Source organism: Diadema setosum, chromosome 17 (assembly GCF_964275005.1).
Source record: "Diadema setosum chromosome 17, eeDiaSeto1, whole genome shotgun sequence".
Classification (NCBI taxonomy): domain Eukaryota; kingdom Metazoa; phylum Echinodermata; class Echinoidea; order Diadematoida; family Diadematidae; genus Diadema; species Diadema setosum.
In genome coordinates, this window is record NC_092701.1 from 18,061,441 (window position 1) to 18,086,181 (window position 24,741).

At 37.8% G+C, this 24,741-nt stretch overlaps 1 protein-coding gene across 1 annotated transcript; it reads right to left on the minus strand.

The window, feature by feature from the left end:
* LOC140240487 (cyclic AMP-dependent transcription factor ATF-6 beta-like) lies at positions 1-24,355 on the minus strand. Its single transcript, XM_072320261.1, has 15 exons — positions 24,349-24,355; positions 23,229-23,308; positions 22,193-22,337; positions 14,901-14,995; positions 13,353-13,677; positions 11,485-11,669; positions 10,306-10,383; positions 8,765-8,872; positions 7,797-7,906; positions 6,520-6,819; positions 5,681-5,762; positions 5,057-5,239; positions 3,518-3,602; positions 2,667-2,943; positions 1-944 (listed from the first exon to the last, which is right to left on the minus strand). Exons 1-14 carry the CDS (start codon positions 24,353-24,355, stop codon positions 2,678-2,680), a joined length of 2,049 nt encoding a protein of 682 aa, XP_072176362.1. The 3' UTR covers positions 1-944; positions 2,667-2,677.
* Between the last annotated feature and the right edge of the window lie 386 nt (positions 24,356-24,741).

The following is a 24,741-nucleotide window of genomic DNA, read 5'->3' on the forward strand; positions in this document are numbered from 1 at the left end:
TTCTGAATAGCCTCTTAACTGACAAATCTACAAATGATTCTTAACTTGGTAGCACAATTCAGAAGATTAAAGTTCCTGCTTTCCATCTCAAATTGGCATAAATTCTGAATTTGGCAACACATTTTAGAAATTAAAATTCTTCTTTCTCTCTCAAATTGGCAAATTTCTGTTTGTTTATTTTTGAGGTTGCCCAGACGGAGTGAATTTACCAGTTCCATCTACCCTTTCTCCATTATAGGATCTGAAGCAAAATTCACCAGTGCCAGTTTAAATCTGACAGGATGATTAATTCTGAGGTACAATTTCCCCCAGACTTGATAGGTTAATAATTTTTCCTCGAACGAAGGTACCTCCTTGTCTCTTGCAGACATTCCCAAACTCCCAAAATGTCTTCAAATCAAATGCTTTGCAATCACTCAACCGTCCACATTGCTCACAAGCACTGTACATCACTTCAGAAACAGTTCTGCATATTTGCAGCTCTCATGACATTGCCAACCTGGGCATTTGGTACAAAAATGTTTTTGTTTTTTCTTGCACCAAATTGCTGCAAAGAATCACTTTCAAATCTGCAATTTATCCACACAGTAAAGTATCTTGATAAAATCTGTGTTAAATATTTTCTATGTCAATCTGTGTATAGAATTTCTGTATAGCTGTACGTAAGCAGCTTCTTAAACTCTCAATAAGTTCTAGTGTGGAATATTGTTTTAACTAATTTCTCATTTCAAAATCTCATACGGACTCTTGTCTCACAAACAAGATGCCACCTTCTGATCAGTGCCTACCAAACCAACCCGACAGACAAAACTCACAAAAAACACCAGTTTTCTCAAAACAACAGACACACTGCTGGAACGGCTGATGACAGCTGGCTGCATCCTTCAGAAGTCAAACATACACTCAAGATTGCACTTGTGACTGATATCATCTGGTAAGGGACTCTGCAAAGACCAAAAAAAAAAAAAAGACAATCTAAAACTGTAAATACTCAATACTTCAAAGGGGCTGGCACAAAATCAGCAAATTGCGTGAATTCATCAACTGGCAATGACTTGCTTCCAGTGAAGTTAGCACTTATTGGCACTATTATGAAATATGAGTGCATACCTGAAAATTGTTATTTCATAAAGAAGACACGTATTTCTTGGGTAACTGTACAACTTTGCCGATGTACATATTAGATCAAAAGTTTCTTCAGTCCTGCATTTGCTCATGCACTTGTCAGTTTATGTGGAAAAACCACTGAAACAAAAAAAACAAAAAAAATATGACTGCACACAAAGATGTAGCAGTACACATGATGATGATAATGTTGATTCTGATACAATAACAGTTATGGGGGTAACAATATTTTGCTATTGCTACTCCTGCTAGCAATGAATAGATAACAACAAAAAGCATGATGAAAGAAAAAGAGAAGAAGAAGAGGAGAATGAAAATATCACGCAGCAATAATTTTCTAGCCATTAAAGACCCGGTAGCATGGGGATACCGTGCAATGGGAAGGTTGGCCTGACTCCAGGTTATTCAGGAATCCCTTAATGAATAGTGTACAGCTTTATCACTGATCTCTATGGGAGTATGCACAGAGCCGAAGACTCTTGACTAGAATTGAATATTACCAATGAGTGTACACTTTAATGCACATGGAATATATTCTTATTGTGCATGTTATATATCGGATATTGCTCAACCTATTGATTTGTGTAATGATATTTTCTCACTCATTTTTATCATACGTGTAAATGCTTTATTTCGTAACCGTCTGAATGTTTGAATTTGTCTGCATATATCGTCGGTTGAGAATGATAAGGGCGTTAAGTTGCCACTAAACCCATAGTGTTCAAGACCACTTAACGCCCTTCTCATTCTCAACAGACGATATTATTTGTAATGTCATATGCAATTAAGCCCCTGGGCTACGAAATAGGAATAAATAAACCTTTCTATAAACCTTTCTATGCTATTGGGGAAGTCTATTCTGGTAGGTCTGTGCTTTTTGTGGTTCTTGAAGATGCCATTTTGAGCAGAAAATGACTATCAATTCAATTGGGCCACCCACCTTTCCCCACACTACCAGGGCTTTAACAGCAAATGTCTACATGGCTTCCTCTGTACACTCTCAGGGAGGATAAGATCACATAAGGAGCGGTCACACTATGCGAAACTACTCAGTTTCATGACCTGGTATTTTGCGTTGCAAAGTTTGGGCAGTGTGACCGCAAACTTCTCAAGAAGTTACATGCACCAGAGACTCTTCCTGCAAAACTTCCTTTAAGCACTTAAGAAATGTCTCACTTCTTGCAAAACTATGCATAGTTTTGAGCATTGTGACCATGCGCAGCTGAAACTACAAGAAGCTTGTGGGGCCACATAGATCCACTTATGTTGTTTATGCACATTATGCTGTTGGGCATTTGCTTTTGTTCCTGTGAGAGACCAAAAGTATGGATAGTTTCCTATTACTGAAACTATGCATAGTTTGTCTGTATTGTGACCGTGTGCTCAAACTTCTGGAATTTATCCCAAAGCAAACTATGTGCAGCTGCGCATAGTGTGACCAAAGCTATTAAAAGTCAAGTGTAGGTAATAGGCTCTGTCCTTTTTTTTTTTTTTTTTTTTTTTTTTATTAAATGTAATAGGCTCTGTCCTAATAGACTCACCCTAAAAGGCCTCAAGGTGGACTAGCCGTTACATTCCTGGGATGATAGCCCAGCTGATGTTCACTCTCACTGCTGACAAAGTTGTTTGTCGATGCTGACGTCTCCCCCGCGGCCATGCTGGGGTCATCCGGCCGACCTGACCTGCCGAAGGTGGAGTTGTCCCTGACCACAGGGGGAGGGGCACCGTGGTCTTTCACGTGTACCACCCTGGTGTCGATGACCTCACAGTCGATCTGCATCATGGAGATGTGGTCCTTTGGGGTGTTCCATATAGACTCTGGGATTTAGACAAAGAGGAGAGCAGCTATTACACTATTTACAACACCATGGCTCTATCAACGAGCTAGTGATACTGCAAAAGATGATGGAAGCACCCTGATCAAGCACACAGATCGGAAAATCAGAATGAATTGCATCTGCTAAACAAGGCATATGTGAGAAAAGATTTCCTGTCAATGCATTCTCCACACATGTTACCTGTCACTCTGTTATCAGAATTCAACATATCAAACCTGTTGTCAAACCTGTTGTCATTCAGGGATAACTTGGTAGTAGTGTCGCTGCCTGGAAAGCAGTTGATGATAGGTTCAATTCCAGCCGGTTCCTTTTTCCGACATTTTTGGTAAAAATATACATGTAGGTCTGCCATTGCAATCCAACAAATACTTTAATAATCAGGGAGACAACTAATAAAAATCTGTCAGAACTAACTTCGCCCACAGCACTGTACCTTGCACAGATGGCTGAAGCAAAGTTTTATATCATTGAAAATTCACTTGAATAGATATCTGCTGGCTGGGAATTGCTGTATAGCACATGAGAGTACCACTAGAGACTGCTGGGACACTCACCATTCCCAGATACAGTTGGCATGACGAGGGACATCTTTGGTCTATGGGTGTTGTTGTGAGCCGTAGCTGGAAGGAGCAGGTGATCCTATAAAGACAAAAGGAGTCAAGATTCCAATCTCACATGTTGCCATAAACATATATGCTTACTGGCCTCGGACAACCAGACTTTGCCAGTGGGCAAGTAAAGTATGCATTCCCCTGCCTGAGAGGCAACAACGACCCTGATCATCACTTATGAGGCTAAATGAATATCTAAATGCGTACCATACATTTTCTTATGATTTTTTTTACCTATTTTCTTAAGATTAGCTGGATATGCCTGTAAATATCTTCCAAACCAAGATCGCGTCAATGACATCATCTGTCAATCACTAGTGAAGAACCAAATTGACTATGATTTCTAATGAAAGACATTGAAGAGCACCTTTCCCTAAAATTGAGCATAACTTGTATGTTACCATGTTACTAATACAATTAAAGGTACTGTTTACTATTTGGAGCAGTGATTTAAAAAGTGTTTTAAAGACATCACATTTGATGCATATGTAAAGGTCAGTTGCATCACAAAACATCCTACCATATAGAAATCTCACAATAAAGGATGAAATGTAAGTAGATATCACTATTTTTCTCATTAAACCATAACTGCAGACAGTTTAGTCAAGAAACATTTTTATTGCCACTATTGTTTACATTTTGTACATTCAACAATACATTCAACAATCCCTAACTCACATTAAAAAACTATTTCGAAGCACTACATCTGGGTTTTTGTTTCATCTGCAAATGGTAAATAATGCCTTTAACCCTATTGCCCACCCCCCTCTACGTTTCACGTGATTATTCCTCAACGCGTGATGCTCTCGCTGTGACATTTTATGACTTTATTCTTTCAAGTATCGCGCAACTTTTGAGACCAAATTTGTCACTCCCGGGCATACCATTCTGAAGCCATGCCCCTTTGAAAAAAATTTGTTGACCCCAAAATTGCTCAAAAACATGATTTGGTGTACAAATCCAAATAAATTGTGTTTTTGCAATTAATTAATATAAAAATAAATATTTTTACTTTCAATGGCTGATAATGATTTATCTCAGCCTGATTATGCTTTAAAATGATTCTGCGACAGATTTTGATGAAAAAAAAAACAACGAAAACATAAAGTAAAAAACAAAAAAATACATAAGAAATTCAATCAACAATAAAATACATAAGAAATAATAATGAAGCTGAATTTTTGCTTCAATATTATTGTTGAGGATATTGAAAAGAATATGTTCACCAAAAATCAGGAGTCTCTGCCTTAGTGCAAATTTTCGCGAGGATCGCGGGATACATGACCGAGATCTGAAGGGGGGCCAAAAAGGCCCCCCCTGGTGGTTTCAAGTCCCTCAAAAAACCCGGTGGGATTAGGGTTAAGAAAAGACATTGCATGCATTTGCATGGCATAGGTCCTCTCAGGAAACAAATAAAAATGCCGCCTCCTAGACCTTCCGGGGAATCAGGCATAAAAATAAGGGCGGAATAGTAGTAGTCACCTTCCGGAAGGAAACAACATAGAATGTGTCCTCCCTCCTGTTGAGAGCGTCGAGTAGGTTGTCGTACGACTGCTGGAACAGGTGGTCGTAGAGTTGCAGCGCCCTCTCGTCCGACTCCACCTGCAGGGCGGGGCCCGAGCGGAAGCGTCTGTGATGTGGCGACTGGTGGCGCTTCTTCTTGATCTGAAGGATGGGAAAGAAGAAAAGATTTCACATTGTTTACCAACTGCTTGCCTATACACAGAGGATAAATCAACAACATTTATTGATGTCCAAATAATAACAAACATTGCTGAATCAGTGTCAGGTTAGTGAAATGATTTCAAACTGTTACAAATTGATGTCAGCATCATATGAATATCAGGAGCATTATATGTAATAAGTACAAGCAAATGATGACAGTGTTTCTGCATGGCTGTAATGATCATTCACTTTTAAATCATATTAGAAGACAACACTTTAAATCAATAATCTGATTGTAAGCATCATTCACGCTTACATCATATTGGGGGATGGAACTTAAATTCAGTGTTACATGCTATATCCGGTGACTACCATTAAGTGACACTGAAGAAACCATGAAGTTAAAAGTACACAAAGAGTGAAAACAAGGTAACAACTCACCTTTTTTTGCCGCTGATTTTCTGTTGACTTGGTCTGTTCTACAGCCTGCCTCTTTGCCCAAAACTGCAGAACATCTGTTAACCTGTACATGATTCAGAAAACACATTACAAACTTCTACCATAACAAATCCTTTCAGCTTGAATACTGTTGAACTTCCAAGAACATGCATATACATGAAAAACCCCTCCCCCCCCCCCAAAAAAAAAAAAAAAGAGAAAAGAAAAGAAAACACCTCATCTTATCCAACAAAATACAGTAATTCTTGTGACATTTTGAAAACCACAATTAGGAGGGGTCTTTGGTAGCATACACAGCATTATCACTCTTTACTTCAAGTCCTGGGCCCTGCTGCATTCAAGTCGAGATCAAACATAAGGTGGAAATCAAACATGAGTCTCTGAATACTCAATTCTGATTGGCTGACACCTGACTTATGTTTGATTGCATCAGCTTTTTATGCAACAGGCCCTTAAACCGTAACTTCAGACGTAAACTGCTTACCTTAACAGCAATGCGACATTGTACAAGCTCTACAAACTGATACATTCAAGGCAGTATCATTCACAACAAATAGCCACATCAACATCAATCAAACATGACACACTGCAAGTCAATATTGCTCTATCAACTCTCCTGCATTCTTGCCAATGCACAGGTGCAGCTTTACAATCATTTGCACCCTGTCTGTACCCACGCAGTAGTATGCCTATGCATTACAGGAACATTGCTCAGTGAATATTGACATGATTTTCCAATATTCAAATAAGTCTGGAAAGTTATCATTTGATTTGTATTTTTTCGATTTAAAGACATAGTTGGCAAGAAAGAAACAATGTACCTGATAGTTTCACTGACATTCATCTGGTGCGGGCATGAGAGGTTGTTTTGTGCCAGCAGATACTGTAGGTCTTTCTTGCTTGCCACTGAGAGACCATCCCCCAGTGACGCGGACTGGTTGATGATGGTCCGCAAGATGTGCACCTCCTCTGCCACGTCAAGCGGAGGCGTCTTGCCTGCGTGCGATTGACTGTATGCAGAGGCGTTCTGGACGGCGCTCTGCGAAAACTCCAGGAGTGCACGCCCAGAGTGGTGGATTGTGTCATAGGCTGAGTTGACACTATCAGTCTGACCAAAGAGGCTGTAAAACAATTACATCATGCATAACTTTCTGGTTCACTAGGAATATTTCACTCCCAACATTTGGACTTTACAACTCTTCGTCATCTTCCCCTACTATAAAAGCAGTTATTTTCTTCAGAGTTTAATTTTTGCAAATTTCGCAAATCACTGTTTGGCCATGAATTTAACAACACGCAAAAATATCGCTTACAGACAGGCATGTGTGCACTTGCAATAAGCCTTGGTGTTAAATCGCAAAAACAACATCCTGCGAATATGTCTATGACCTATTCACTGATGACAATATCTGTGTGCGAAAATAACGGCTTTTATGGTATTCAACAAGTCTTTCGGCTCCAATGCATTACATCAGACCACTAAATATGGAAGAATTCTGTGCAAAAATGTTGACTTTCAGCTCAAATGCAATGTAAACCAACATTGGAGCCAACAATAGACAGATGGGAAGGGAGGAAGACTGGATACTAAACGGAATCCTTTGAGGTGGGGTGTAGAATGTTACCACATGAAATGTTGGCACAAATTAACTTGAGCAATATTGGGGATTATCACAATTTCCCTAAACAGAAAGAAGTCAAAGATATGACAAATAGAATAGAATGGTATATTACTTTATCTCGACGGCCAAATTGATCAGAATTCTGCTAGCATCTTGATGGAAATTAATGAAGATTTTATAATAGAAATGCTTAAGTTCATTCAACATGAAATTGATTTCACACACTCTTACAGTCAATCTGCATCATGCGGCATTTTATCAACAACATTACCTGCATTCTCCCATTAATTTGAATTTTGTATGCTTTTTCGAGAAAAAATGCCTTCTGCTCAGGAGAGTGAATTTAACCCGTTGGGGACGAGTCCAGGGTATACATGTACTCGGGCAATTATTTGTGGGAAATGCATGTTGTAGCAAAATCAGCCCATCCTCAATGGGTTAAAAGTCAATTCCAGGAAGTAGATAAATCTGCTCACCTGACTGGGGCAAGATTGAATCCTATGATGAAGACAATGGCTAGGAGGCAGGAGGCCGTCTTGGCGGGAGAGGAAAATACTGAAGACTGCATCTTTTTCAACATTGTATTCTGTGAAAGAACAATTTCATGCAGAGCAATGGATGTGAGAAATGCACATCAACGCATCTTGCTTGAGTGATGGAGAAAGTTAGAGACATTTATGGCAGCTCGCAAGCATAGTTAGCAAAATTTGAATATTACATTAGGGTTCTTCTGAACAAACTGTGATTCAGCTCCCTCATAGATCAGTTAATTTTAATGTGAGCCATGGTTTCCTAAAGTAACTTACAACACAAGAAGCCAATCATTAGTGAAACACACAAACACACACGAGGTCATCACTGTTTTTAAGAAACAAATTAATGACATGCTGACTGTGGAAGTGAGTCAAAGAAATATGTTTCTAAGAATGCTAAACATATATATGAAAAAAAAAAAATGCTGTCTTATATGACAATCACTGTCAAGTATTCAAGTTTCACTCAACTTGAGTCATTCTTTCTTTTTTTTTTCTTTTTTCTTGGGGGGGGGGGGGGGGGGGGAAGGGAGGGGTTGGAAATCACAATAATTCTAAATATCTGTAAAGAATATCAACTCCCTGGTGGGAAATCACAAATGTTGCTTCTTCAAACTACATGTACAATTCCCCCGCTGTGGTTCTTGATTGCAAATTATACCACCAACAAAATTGCGATCAGCAGTTGCGATCTTAACAAATTTAATTTGTAGAGGGAGACAAATTGAAGAAACTCACACCTGAACCTTCACCCCTCTAAATAATATCTTTTTTTCACCCACGAAATTCTTCCACAAATCTCCATTCACAGAATGTTATGCTCGCACTACCAATAAAAGGGAAGACAGTAAATTCTATTCTAAGCACTAGCACAAGAAGGATGAAGACAAATTTACACAACACAAACTGACCTCCTTGACTAACGATTCCACTCGATTCCTCAGGTTGGTGTTCTCTGATTTTAATCTTTCTATTTCCTTCTCCATATCGATTGCTTTGTACTCGAGCTCTTGAAGGTACTGCAAGAAAAAATCAAATTAGTTAACAGCAAATATTCAGGATAAATCAAAGGCAACACAGAAATAGCACATACTTGAAGCACTCAATTTTGGTTGAAAATCTATTTAAATGCAATAAATATCTGGTTTTACTGAAAAATAAACCAGTACATCCCATCTGCACAATTCTATCATTTCATCATCAGTTATTGCACTGCCAGGTTAAAAAATAAATAAATAAAAACCAACAAAACAACACAACATGTTGGAATATTGTGACCGCAGAAGTTGATCAAAACTCTTGATACTATTCAAAATCAAAGTTTAATACAGCACTTAAGTGCAACTTTGCCATGCTTACATGTACAAGAGCATCTGAAGCATCTTTCTGTCAATTTTGCAAAACTATGACCACATGGGGCATCACATATCATATCAATAAAGAATACAATGTACCTAAGAAATTACATCACTGATGATGAAAATTCCCCCATCTCACAGTATTGCCTTGGCAAGGAAACACATGTGACCCGCTACAACAAAAGGATCCGAGAGTCGGGGAAGAACAATTTTCTGAAAATGGCATGACATTATTCCCATACTCTTCTACTTTAATTTCATACATAGCACAACTCATAAAAGTACTCGGTTGCGGAGATATCAATGATTTTATCAGCGCATGTCAAGTGGTTGAGGAAATCAGAGTTTCGAGAAAAACGCCTCCAAAGTTGTCCTTCCTACGCTCTCATGGTCAAGGGGAGGCGAGACAGTTTTCACCGCTTGACAATAGAAGGCACGCTCCTAGCAACCTCCGCCATGTTCATTCAAGCTTAGCGCCAGCGGTCCATGCACGACCAATCAGTAATTAGGATGCCACACACTGACCAATAAGATCATTCCCTCATTGCTAGGAGCAGAGTCTAGCTGCGGAGCTAAATCCAAATCTTCGGACACGTTTCTCTTACATTGAAAGTCGGAAAATCATGACCCAGAAAAACGCTGATTTCTTGCCTTTCCTTTGATCATTTAGCTTCAAAATTTCGGCAGATGATGAACAAAACATTAGACTACAAAATTATGCAAAAAACATAAATCTGATTGTTTTGACCAATTTTGATGATGTGACTTCAAACTCGATTTTCTCGGCTCGGCCATCAGCGACTTTAGGATCCTTTTGTTGTAGCGGGTCACATATGTCAGAAGTTATAAAATATGTTTCCTTGCCAAGGCAATACTGTGTGTATAACCATATTCTATGCCCCTCTTGAAAAATATGTCCTGCTCATCTGCACAGCAGGTTGACATGGAACTGGAATAAAATGAAAATGGATGAAGTACACCGTAGCTCACTCCAAATGCTTTTGTGACAGATGGACATATCACATGCCCAACCAAATGCTGATTACTGTATATCCCTTTTCAAACTTTGTTACGTAGGGTGGTAAACAACTCACCTCTTTTTTCTTTTTTCTGGAAAGACATGCTGACTCCCTGTTTTTTATCATTCTTTGTTGTCTCTTCCATGCTTTAACCTAAAGATAGACAGGGGGAGAGAGAGAAAAAAAAAATGTAGCAAAACACAGTATCTGCCAATGACATTACTTGTTCAATGCATGAGAGCTATCAAGGTCTATGCCATTAGCTATCATTAGGGAGGTTTAGATTTGTGACGCGGATGTTAAGGCAATGATTGCATTGACCATTCTCCTCTCTCCCTGCGTCTTGTTGCAAAGTAGCTTTAGATTTTGTGAAGATGCAGCCAATAGAAAGTAAATGGTGCCCCCATAATTTGTTTGTCATCATTGCATTAAGTAGCTCTCTGCGTCATGAATTTGAGCGGATGCTAAAATGGCCCAGAACAGTCATGAAAACTCATACGATGTGAGATCCACTTTGATACGTGCGCATGCACAAGACAGGTTTTTTTTTTTTTCCTCTCAACGTCGGCGTCGCAAATCTAAAGCTCCATATCACTATCACCAACAAGAGCATAATGATCACTGAATGCCCAAGAATGAAAAGTAAGAGTTGCAAAACAAAAACTAATTGTAATTAATTGAGTGTAAGGGACCATTTCAGAAGTGTCTGTCGAAGTTTCTTGTGGAATATATATGGCCATACACTTAATGCATGCATGCAATACAGCAATGGTACAGTTGCCACTGGATAAATCACTTTCCAGAGTACACTCAAAGGGTGTATCCATATTGGTTTGTATACATGTTTGTTATATACACTTTTCTTAATCAGCAGCATCCATCTTCATCTTGATATAACTATTTCCACCATCATCGTACGTTGTACAACACACAGCATAAAAACCATCATTACAATAATCATGCTGATCATCATGGTTTAAATCATTACCAGCTCCATCTACTGCACTACATTCATCAGCATGCATCTCCATCACAAACACTGCATTATTCACAACAAAACCATCATTATAATCATTCTCTTTCACAATGAAACTAATTTCCCTCATTATTAACTATAACTATACTCGCTATCCTTTACAAAAAAAAAAAAAAATAAATATCATACAGCACTTGGGTCATAACTGGCATGTACATGTATGCATACAATTTCTGATCTTGATTGTTTCAATTCTAATTACTATCTGAGCATCTTACATCCACATCTGGTGGGCAGGGCTGCGTGACAACTGCCACCGGCTGGGGCGGGGAGGGAATGTTGGTCTGAAGAGGCAGTGGGATAACCTTGGCCTGCTTTGCCGGTGGAGGGCTGCAGGAGCCGTTCACTGGTGAGAACACTGATGGTGAGTTCTGTTTTACCACAATGGCTGGTCCTACTGTAGCTGCATATTACAAATTAAATGAGGAAAGAGTGCATTTAAAGGGAATGTATTGATCAATAAACAGTCTGCACAATAGTGTGGTAGTCCCTTATGGGTGACAGTAGATGAAGGGAAACATGGAATACAATACATTCAAGTGAACGGAAAAGCCATTCCTTCAAATTAAACAGCATTGTCACAACTGTAACAATGTTGTAATACAGCATACACTTATCATGTACGTACATGTTTAAACCGTATCCGGGCAATTACCCCCAGAGGGCAATTACCCCCCGGCCAATTTCTGGTTGGTGGTAAGGTAAGAGTAAAGATTAGGGTTAGGGTTAGGTTTAGGGTTAGGAGTTTAGTTTAGTGTTAGGGTTAGGGTCAGGATCAGGATTAGGATAAGGGCCAGGGGAAGGGTGCGAGGTAATTGCCCAGGGGGTAATTGCCCTAGACCCGTTTAAACTGTATTTAAAGTTCAAAATCAGAAAGAGATTTCCTGATCAAAAATGAAAACTAATAAAAACAAAAACAAATATTGTCATACCTGTAGCGACAGACAGTGTAAAATTACTTGACACACTGTCCATGTAACTCTCAGCTTTTTAAAAATCATTATTCAATGACACTGATTAACTAAACTGGTTAAAAATGCATTACCTTTAGAGCGTGAGAGCATTAATACTTTATACACCTTCACATGTAGTACATTCACAGTGCTTGAAACATGGCTGCAATACTTTTTATGCTCATTCTTCAATTCTTTAAATAAATTGGTTTTAATTATTTGGTGGGGGCATATTCTCAGCCTTCATAAGTAATGTGAGGATGTGTCTGCCTCTTAGAAGAGCTTACGCTTACATCGTCTGTAGGCCCATTCTAATTCATTTCGGTGCCCCAACATTACTCTGTCATGAGTGATCGGTAAGAATTTGTTCAGGTAGTTTTTATCAGTAAATTGTACCTTTATACCTGGTGGTTTGATGTATCTTCATATTTCATATGAAATAGAATAAAGTAAATTGAAACATAATACTCATCCTAAGCACATTACAGTGCACTCCATTTATAATCAAGTCCTTAGGACCAGCGGCTTCCTTTCATTATAGCAAAATTTTGTTATAGCCAAACAGTAAAGTGTATAAAGATATAATGTATGACAATTTTGGGACCTGAATTTTTACTTCGTTGTAACAAGAATTCCGTTATAACTGAGTTTATAATAACTGGAGTGCACTGTATAAGAATTTGTAGACATGCAGTACGATACAAAAGTTGAATTCATTATTAAAGAAATTGGGGATGAAAACCTCACAGAAAGTAACGGATGGCAGGAAACTTTCATAGTGTAATGCCTTCAATGGTTTTGCATCACTAAATCAGAAGAATATTAACAACTACACTCCAGTAGGAAAGGTATCCAGAAAGGACAGAAAAAAAAAATGAATTTCAAAAGAAACTTGACATCAACAATGTTTAAAAGCACTATTGATAAATGTTTAGTATTCAAACATTTGCTCACGTAACTATTTCTCTCAGGGTAAAAAAAAAATATTCACAACTATAGATATGAGGTTAGTAAAATATACGCAAGACCAGGTTACATGAAATACTTTAATAATTTTATCACTGGTTTCATACAGCACAAATTGATAAACATTTCCACATCTCACAATATTCTCTGCTTACAGTGAGTTGTACCTGGTATGTGCTTGACAGTGACCGTTGTTGGCGTGGGTGACTGAATGGACATTGCGGTGGTGGCAGGCTCCACCTTGGGCGCAATGGGGCACCTTGGCTTGGGCCTGGGTGCGATGGCCACGCCCTTCTTGGTCCCGTTGATAACCCCGCTGGCAAGGGACTTGGTGGTCAGCCCATTGGGTAGTGTCCCATTGGCAATGGTGATGACTTTTTGCTGGCCCACCCCGAGGGGAACAGAGGATTCCATGGGGGAATCCCGGGGTGGGGTGAGTGGAGGTGACTCAAGCTTGATGTGCACATGATTCTGGCTACCATTCTGGAGGACCTACATGTACATTTTAACAGTAAACACCATATAAAAAGGCAATAGACTGCCTGTACTTGAAACTTTCTTTAAAAAGCTACAGAGCAGGCAAACAGAAATATTCACACAATTGTATTTTCATGATATCTAACATTATATATCAGTGGCAGCATGCATGCCGTGGCCCAGTTTAGTCAAGGCCTATTCAAGTATTAAACATGCCTCATCATATACCAGCACTGCCATATTGCTCTACTGTACCTCTACAAGCACTCCTTTATGCAGGACTTCCTACTACAAACTGTACCATGGTTTACAAATGATATCAAAACCTAATCGAAACTTAATTGGGGCATTCTTTTCATTTGTGAAGTGGCACATGTACCAAGCAAGAGGAAAAATAGCCAATGTATAGTACGGGGTCATGTAAGTGGGATGCAAAAGATTACTTCCACGTTTAACAGCAAAATATTTCAGAGAGTTCCTTTTTTTCTCTCTCTCCTTTTTGTGTCATGTATACAAATCTGGATTCATTCACACAGCTGCTTGGAAATGCAAAAATGCTGAGAAAAACTGCAATCAAAATCCTTCTCACACTTTCAATACAATACAAATACAGTGTCTGAAGTGGTTTGCCTGTTCCCCCCCCCCCCAAAAAAAAAAACAAAACAAAAAAACAAAACAAACCCCCCCCCCCAAAAAAAAAAAATAAAACTTGAATTTTCTAAAACGTGGTGCCACTGTGAGGATCCATTTATAGACATAATGATTTACAGGTTACTTGAATTTCTTAAAAAGAACATTACAAATGGAAACCAAAGAGCTTAACTATAATGATAAAAATGACAATGATAATGCTGCTGATGATGATGATAATAATGATAATAACAATAATAATAATAATAAAAATAATAATGATAATAATAGTAATCATCATCATCATCATCATCATCATCTCATCATCACCATCATAATCATAATCATAAAAATAACAACAATAATAATAATCAATAATAATGCCAGTAATAATGGTTGCACTGAATGTTCAATTCTTACAAAAAGAATAAGAAAATGGAAAATAGCAAAACAAGGAACAATGCACAACAAACAAACAAAAGGATATTTTTTAACTCAGTTAGACTATGTATGAGAAGCAACCAATGAACAGTAAAAATCATAATGGAAAGATACTGCACCAAATAAAAAGAAACTGGTCTCTGAGAGGAATTGATGGGTTCCCTTACCACAGAAGTCTGGCTGGATTCACTGGAGGTTTCTGATGAGTCTGAAGAAGGAGGCGGTGAGAGGGGCTCATTCTTGATCTGAAATCCACCGTTCACTGAAGGAGAAGATAAGATATTGCATCATGATCAAACCTGATGATCTACAGTGTATTTACTCATTTTCATTGGTATGCAGTCTTTGCTTTGCAAGTATAAACTTGAAGTACAACTGTCCATCTAGTTGTATTTCATACAGTGTAATCACAATAATTGTGATGTACATTGTAGCAGTTACTTTTAGTGGATACACTGTACCACATTTCTAATGCAACCAAAAAAGAAAAAGAAAAAGAATGGAATTTATTACATTTAAGAAGAATGTGATAACAGCAAATGTTTCCAGTGCAGAAAAGATGTTCTTTAAAAGGGATTGTACAGTTTTGGTTGAGACCTAATTTCAGGTTTCTAACATTTTTAGGTGAGATAATGAGAAACCTCTTATGAAATATGAAAGAGCATGTAATTCTATGAGGAATTCAACGTTTATTTGATAAAAAGTTTCGAAATGGCTGAGATATCCAAAAAGAGCGATTCTAATAAAGTGTGGGACCCACACTTTATTACGATCGCTTTGTTTTACTTTGTTTTTGGATGTTTCTGTCATTCCAAACCCGATTTTCACCAAATAAACTTTGAATTCCACTTAAAATGGTATTCTCTATACTATATCATAAGTGTTTTCTTGGTATCTGGCAAAAAGTTAAAAGCCCAATTCTCATCTCCACCAATACTGTACTATCCCTTTAATACAAGTATAAAATAAAGAAATAAAAGGGAAAGAACTGCATAACATGTTAGCAAAATCACATACAATGTACAGTACAACATTGCAATCATAGCATCTCACAATTTCATCCCAAGATTCTGAAATCTATTCCCTTCATAGCATTACCAACACTAACTTTCCCCATGATACTGCTTTGAGATATTCTTCAGGATTTTCTCCAGTTATCATGGTCATATGATCAAATGTTTGTGGAAGAACAGATGGATAATATGAAAACATAATCCCCTTTGCAGTAACCATGCAGTACAGGGTAGAAGCACATTTGATTAGTGGAATTGTCAAAGAGGGGTAAACCAGTAACTACATTTCAGTGACCAGCAGATGTAATCTCACGTTCAAATGCATACCACTGGTGGGACAACATTTTAAATACATGTACACACCTGCATTTACAGTATGTATATTGAAGTACTTTGTATTGTAGTGTACATGCATCCATGTTTACACTGCTCTGTAGTACAAATGCTGTATGTTTACATTGTAGTACACATGCCTGCTGTACATACAACTTGTATTCTCACATGGCTGACAATAATATGTCAGGTGTGCCTTGTCGAAAAGTAAACAGTCCCAGATTTTGAAGGTACATATTGAGTAACTTTACACTTTAGTGTGTACAGATGCTTGATACACGTACATTGTAAGTTCATGTATTACACTTTGTACATGTATGTACGTGTGTGTAAAAATACACAGGGCTGCCAACCTTTGCAATTCAAAACACACTGAATGCTCAGGAAACCCTCAACAATAATTAGCAATAAATAATATACATGTACATGTACATTGTACTAGTAAGATAAAAATACTAGTCATGATTATAGAGTAATCTAACATTATGAAACAAATAATAATTGAAGAAGCATCATCAAAAGACAATACACATGTATTATATGCAGCATATCGTCGCTGGGGTGACAAGACCTTGTATCTGCAATTTTGGTGAAAATGACTTTTTTGGATTAATACATGTAGTCAAATAATGGGTTCAGTGATATCCTGTCCAAATCCCAACTGTCTAACTCCAAAAATGAAGCCACCACAGCATGTCAAAGGAAAGGCTATTCCATTTGTTATAGTGCTTTGGCCACCATGTTTTTTGGCTCTCCTGAACATTTGACATAGATACATCGTACGAGGTCTTGTCGCCCCAGTGACGATATGCATTATCAAAAATATCAAATGGTGATAAAAAAAAAAAAAAATGATTATTGCATAAGGTATGAAAGCTGAGCAATAAAATTTTAGGAAAATCCTAACTGAATTTCTGTTCAACATACAATACTGAAAGTTAATCTAATTTTTGATGAAGAGAAAACACACTTGATACTAATTACTATGAAGACATAATAATATTCTTTGAAATATCTGCTGAGAACCAATGTGTTCTACGATTTGAGTATTGAAATAAAAACAATCGATGTTGATGAAATAAAAAACGATATCAAACAGACAGTTCTGTTATCAGAATCCATCAAAAAGCTGAGGAGAAAGTGCTATTCTATCAAGTTGTTCTTTCAAGTACACATTCAATTGTACAAGGTGCATGCAGAGGCATTAACGGTTGTATACTTGTATGCGCGTAGAACACAATGACACACCACGGTTTCAAAACACTGAGTAAGGACAAATAGTCCTTAGTGTGCTTGAATCTTGCTGCAACCTTGCACGATGTTACATAAATTTACATCTTCGGTATACACACTCATGAGCAATGACAAACAGTTTGTTTGTTTGTTTGTTTTTTTTTTTTCAAAATAATGATTACACAATTCTACGTGCATAGCAGGGAAAAAAAAAACTCAAACAGTTTATACTTTGAATGTCAATTAAGTGGCAAGGTAGGATTACAATTTATGCACGTTCTAATCTGTCATGACAGACTGGAGAAAAGACACACAGACAGAAAGACCAAAAACAGACAGACAAAGCAGTAGTAATGGTAGTAGCATGGTGTATTATAGTAAGATACACCGTAGCTTTCAGAGCACACACAGTATCTGTGTGTAGCACACGTTGCCTGAAGTGAACACACACTGGTTATGACCCTCTCTTTGTAATTGAATCCATTATTCATAAATAGCCTCGCCGCAAACGCTCTCAAAGAGCCAGTCGATCCCCACAACGGCATGTTCAAACATCACCATGGCAACCAGAGAGGAAGAGAGAGTGAGAAAGGGTGAGAAAAACGACAAAGGCCTGTATATTACCATTGGAAGGAATCACTTTTAGGCTCTGAGCCCCATATTCAAACAAAGCACATTCTCACACATCAGCATTATTCACCAGGATTATGAAATAGCAATTCAAATCATCTTGCAATGGTAACCACTTTACTAATATCTCAAGTCTAAACCATTTTGACATCTACAATTTATATACCTTGCAGACATACTTGTGATGGTTTGAGATCATCAAAATATTTAATACTAGGTGTAGACAATAATGAAATATGGATTCTACTGCTGAAGAATGGAGTTTACCAGTAATGTGACAAATTTGGGATTAACCCATATGTCTAGGTGCACAATTTTATCTTCTTCTTTTTTTTTTTCATCAATATGTGTGGGCATTCATTTTGAGATATCTCCATAAAATATTTCCTTGGTTCACTTTGCCACATGGCTATTAAAGTGTGTCATACAGTGTGTAGCAGCTTTGGTGTCACAGCTACAGCTTTTGTAGAGTATTCAACTGTATGCAGTTGACTTGGAATCTTCCCTGTTCTCAAATCCCATACTGCCACTGTGAGTATGACTCTTGTGTAGATTAATAGATGGATTATGAATAATGATTTGATATTTTGATCCGAAGAATTGACCTGTCACTTTCTTTATATGAATGATATATTTCCAGATATAAATTTCTACTTGTATTGACCTCTTGCAATTACAGTATACTACTAATACTAAAAGGAAATCACATTTCCACAGGATTTTCAAGATATATTGTAGTAGCAGAGGTCACGGCCAGAAAATTAATATCACGGCCAGAAAATTAATATTTTAGCCAACGATCAGTCAATCTGGCTTCTGACTAGGAAGGCTTCACCCCAAATCCCATTGACATGTCTACTGTATGTTTTGTGATGCTAGCCTGGGCCAAGTGACTCCAGCACACTTCCAAGGCAGAGAAAATATATAAAACACTGCAGACGCCATGTCTGCATTGTCCGATGTACCATGAACATCACATTCAACAGTATTCAGCAGCTCATATTCAATATTGGTACAATATTGTATGAGCTATCGAGATCCAATCCAATTTCTTCCACAAGGGCTGTATGTTTCAAATGTTTTACATACATTCGTGTTAGTACTGCACAAGCCTTGTGTATTGTATGAGCTCAAAATAGTAGAGCATTATTTTGAGAATTTTCTGATTTTATGTCATGCTCCTGCTCATGGTGAACTCGTGCCAGAGGAAATCACTACTGCACAGTATACTGTAAAAAGAGGAATATTCGCAAGCATTTTAATTCCGCAAATTTCGTGAGCACAAAGATTCGTGAAATTCAAATGCACACAAAATTTCTTGTCTACACTAAATGCTTTGAACGCCAGTGGCAATGCATGAAAATTTCATGCCACGAAAAAGGCCGTCGGCTCCAATTCACGAAAATTTTGTGACGCGAATATGTAATATATCATGTTTTGCAGAAGTCTGCATACACCATTGCACCTACCAGTCCTGACAAAGTGGGGACAAATGAGAGGAATATCTTTAAAAATAGGGTCATTCCTAGATTTCCAATACATTACTACACCCAGATTTTCACTAAAATAGGGACTCATGATAAAGTCACTAACTTGTTTTCTCTTTTCCTGGGGTGAAAATAGGGACTGTCCCTATCAAATAGGGTCAGCTGGTAAGTATTGTGAGTCTGTTCTGGCTGTAATGACTGTTTCCCCTTTGTCTCATTATCACGTGATATTGCTATGTGTGTCTGCCAATCAATAATTGCCATTGACAGACCACTTTTTGTCAATCAATAATTCATTCATAAAAGGCATTTTATTGAACATCTAATCATCAAACAGAAAATGACAAAAAAAAAAAAATCAAAACAAACTAGAAATGTCGTCACAGCGACTGGTTATACCCCCGCCAAACAACATTTCATAAGTTTTGGTCAAAACAACATTTGATAAGCTTTGGTCAAAAAACTGAGAAGTAATTAAATCCGCAAGATCTTTCATTGATCTTCTGCCATTAATATTCCGTTACCATGGCAACGTACTTTCGGGTACTGTCAAAAAATGCGTCTTGCACATCTACAACCAAAGGCACACATCTGTACCAAGTTTCATGGAAATTGGGCAAAAACTGAGGAAGTAGTTTGCAACACAAAATTTTCCATCATTTTGGCTCATAATATGTGAGCTATTACCATGGCAACATACTTTTTGTCACTGTCAAGAAATGTGTCATGCTGACCTATATCCTAAGACAAACATTCAATATGAATTCCATGAGAATTGGAAGAACACTGATGAAGCAGTTTTGCCAAGAAGCATTTTGCCCTATATTTTACCAATAACATGCCGTTACCATGGCAACGCACTTTTTGCCACTGCAGAAATATGTGTCTTGCACATTAACATATTCAGATGAACATCTGTACCTAATTTCATAAAAATTGATCAAAAACTGTGGGAGGAGTTCGCGACGCAAGATTTGTACCCATTTTTGCCCATAATATGCCGTTACCATGGCAACATACTTTTGGGTACTGTCAAAAAATACGTCTTGCACATCTACAACCCAAGGCACACATCTGTGCCAAGTTTTATGGGAATCGGTTGAAAACTGAGGAAGTAGTTCGCGACGCAAGATTTGTACCCATTTTTGCCCATAATATGCCGTTACCATGGCAACGTACTTTTGGGTACTGTCAAAAAATACGTCTTGCACATCTACAACCCAAGGCACACATCTGTGCCAAGTTTTATGGGAATCGGTTGAAAACTGAGGAAGTAGTTCGCGACGCAAGATTTGTACCCATTTTTGCCCATAATATGCCGTTACCATGGCAACGTACTTTTGGGTACTGTCAAAAAATACGTCTTGCACATCTACAACCCAAGGCACACATCTGTGCCAAGTTTTATGGGAATCGGTTGAAAACTGAGGAAGTAGTTCGCGACGCAAGATTTGTACCCATTTTTGCCCATAATATGCCGTTACCATGGCAACGTACTTTTGGGTACTGTCAAAAAATACGTCTTGCACATCTACAACCCAAGGCACACATCTGTGCCAAGTTTTATGGGAATCGGTTGAAAACTGAGGAAGTAGTTCGCGACGCAAGATTTGCAACGGACCGACCGCCCGACCGACCGCCCGACCGACCGCCCGACCGCCCGACCGACCGTCCGCTGATTCCTATATACCCCCTTCAAACTTCGTTTGGCGGGGGTATAAAAACTAGAATAACGTCTGATAATATCACTACAGCAGCACACTCATTAGCTCTATACACGTGATGTTTGCACTGTGAGTGGCCCAAACCATGGTACATCATGTACACGGATGGGCTTACATACTTGTTTTGAAATGTAATGATAGGATTACTAATAGTACAAATTATGTATCATTTTCCAGCCATAGTGCCATAATTCAACTTTGAAGATGACAATCAGTAAGTAGTAAAAACTGACAATATATAATCTACTTCAAATGGGTTTAACATGTATATATTTTCATCACTTCTTGCTTTGAATGGATTGAGTTCAAATGTAGATGAAACTGAAAAAAAAAAAGAAATTGAAAAAAAAAAAATGTTATGCTAAGCAAACCAAATTTGATGTGAGAATGTGAGTCACTAGGAATTACTTTCTTTGGAAAGAGAGAAAAAATATGATACAAGTGTACTTGGTTAAATATCCACACAAGGAATATTATGATTCATGGATTGCAGGGTACAACAGAATATCAACTTGTGATCTGTAATGTGAATACACACATGTACAATATAGGCAATATGACTACAAAACAAAGACAGAAGAGGAATCATTTGCTGGAAATGGAACACAGCCAGCTGATACATTGTGGATCAAAAATATATCATTGGATACCTGTTTTCTCAAGGCAATTTTGTTTAGCTTTCGTTCACCTCTAAAGGGTTCTATTATTTTCTTTCTTTTCCACTGAAAGAGCATTTGTAGTATCAAGTGGATTCAAGAGCATTTCACAGATGATTTGTGCTGGTAAATCACTTGATATTTCTGTCATGTTCACAAATATGGTCAAACCATGCATCGCCTGACTGGTGTGCTACGTATGTATACTTGTATGACTTTCCAAAGATGCAGCCATTTAATGCTGTAGAGTATCTCATGACCAGAATAGTCTCGGCTCCAGCCCCAGCTCGTTCTACACCCACACCCCACACACTGCAAACCAATGAATGGCTATGCGCTACGTCCCTTTATAACCCAAATGGTCAGAAGAGTGGGATGCTTACGGTCTCTTGTGAGCTGCTCCTCCTCTCCCAGCCCAAGCCACGCCTTGGCAAGGTCACCATTGAGGTCAACTGATGCAAGGTCACTGGAGGTCAGGTCACTTGTGTCATCACTGCTAAGTATTTCATGAGATGGGGAGAGGACAGTCTAGGAGGAAAACAAAAATAATAAAGAAATTAACTGATCAGATATCAAAGGGTTGCTGCCTTTTCTGTGACAAAACATTAGTCTTGAAAATAGTCCTGCCATGATATGGTATCCTCAACAATGTCTGTCCAAATTTAAACTGGATTCTGTTTTCAATATTCATACATTCTTCATACCTTTTTTAATTTTTTTTTTCTGTCATACTAATCTCACTAAATACACTGCATCAGTGTCTCAGTATGTCACAACTATGAAATTAAATAGGCCTGCCTGGATGTTTCAATCTCACTTTGTTCATCTACATTGGTGCTTTTATATTTTGACAAGAATCGTGATCTAAACATGCAATGAATTATCAATAAATTGGCCATCAATATACCGTAATATGTATTTGAACCCAGACATGTAAGACTACAAGATTGTACATATACACTTGTAATGTTCAGTCACTCTGGCTGCTAATATTGAGGAGGTTTTGCATAATTTAATTATTAAAACATCCAGATACCGCTGGGAATAAAATCTACTACAATTTGTACAGCATGTACATGTAAACATGAAATACTCTGCTTGTACAATTATGACTTTCATGCTCAACCAAATACTGCAAAAATAACTTGAATCTGGAGCTAATGAATTTTCTGCAAAAACAAAAACAAAAACAAAAAACTAAACTATCATTCATGAATTTACATACAGTATATGACGCAAGCAAAGTGTACTACAATTGGTCTGCACGTATAAAATCAATTGTGTGAAAATTTGTACTTTATTTAAAGTAATTTACATATATTTCCTTGTATTTCAAAATAAATGTTCATATGAAATCAAGAAGCAAATCACAACACAAGAAATTTGATTGTGTGAATATTCAGGACAGAGCTCACTTACTTCTATACTAGATTGCAAGTCCTCATCATCAACGAAGTCATAGAGGTTGCTGCCACCATAGAACCCCCTTTCAGGATCTCCTGGAGAAACACATCATACAACATTGAACTAATTTTTTTTCTCTCCCTCTTTTTTTTTTTTTTACTAACATGATAAAGTATCAAGTCAGAACTATTTGATGAAGTGAAGTACAAATACTGTATTTAGTACAATTCATACAAATGTACATTGTCATTCATCCTGTCTATGTTGACTGTACAGAGCTAGTAATCTTCTTCAGGATAGTATCCTCCTGCAGTGAAAGCCTACTGACAAAGAGACATACACACTGTAATCCATGATACACTACTGTACCTACAACAGTGCTCGACACTAACGGTGGCCCAGTGGCCCAGGGCCACCAAATTTCAAAAAAGGGCAAACTTGGTGGCCCGCCACCAAAATTTTTTGAAAAATACATGTATGTCAATGAAATTCGTAACTTTTTGCGCCGGAAATTAGCAGTCAAATTTGTTTAAAGGATGGATGAAAAGGACTGAATGAGTGCCTGAGAGTGAGTGTTGCGAGTTTGTTGAGGTTTATTTATGAGCAGATATGTCCAACTTCCAATTCTTACTATGATAAAACTTAAATATTTGACTCATTAAAAAAAAGGACTTTTAATGTTTTTTATTGTTTTTTTCAGGCCACTAAATTTTTCTCTTGGGCCACCAAAACTTTGAAATTGAGGATTTTGAGGGCCACCAAACAAAATAGTTACGTGTAGTGTGGAGCCCTGCCTACAATGTACCGGTAGTTTAATTACCACACATTTTTATGCAGTGAACAGCTACAGCTGCATCACACTGATCCAGTCTGATGAGCAGTTGTGATTTATTACTTATTAAAGCAAAAAGCAGTGCAAAAATCTGGGCAATATACTGTAAAAAGGGGAATGTTCGCTTGCATTTTAATTTTGCGAATTTCTCGAGTGCCAAAATTTGCGAAATTAAAATGCACGCTGAAGTTCTTGCCTACACAATATGCATTGGATGCCACTGGTAATTCGCGAAAATTTTATGCTGCAAGAAAGCCCGTCAGCTCTACAAATTGTAATTCACGTAATTTTCATGCCGCGAACCTCTCATGTTTTACAGTACATCAGATATAAGACATTTCTGTCATTATTCTGTGTTTTATTACTTTCATAAATGCATGCTACATACATGCACATACATGTGCATTCATTACTCTAAAATAGTAAACATCATGCTTTGAAACATTCAGCTTTGAATGAAAATATGACATGCAAGTTTCACATGCCATTTTGGAAATCTGCGAGCCCACTACCTTATTTGCAATATATCCAGCTGATGGAAACTTTTGTGCCTTGTGTTGTGGTCTGATAGCATTCGTGCTTCAAATATTATGTTACTGTGCAACCAGCTATTCACCTCCACTGGGATTTGGATGAAATTGAAAAATTTGCGAGTCCTTTATCATCCCTGGGGCATACATTTGTATTCATGAATAG

Bases quoted from the DNA above. Each gene is read 5' to 3' on its own strand.
- LOC140240487 (XM_072320261.1), bottom strand. The intron at 22,338-23,228 runs GTAAGTGAGCTC...TTTTCCTCCTAG, and splicing joins ACTTGCAATCTAGTATAGAA to ACTGTCCTCTCCCCATCTCA. The intron at 10,384-11,484 runs GTAAGATGCTCA...GTCTATCTTTAG, and splicing joins CCTGCCCACCAGATGTGGAT to GTTAAAGCATGGAAGAGACA.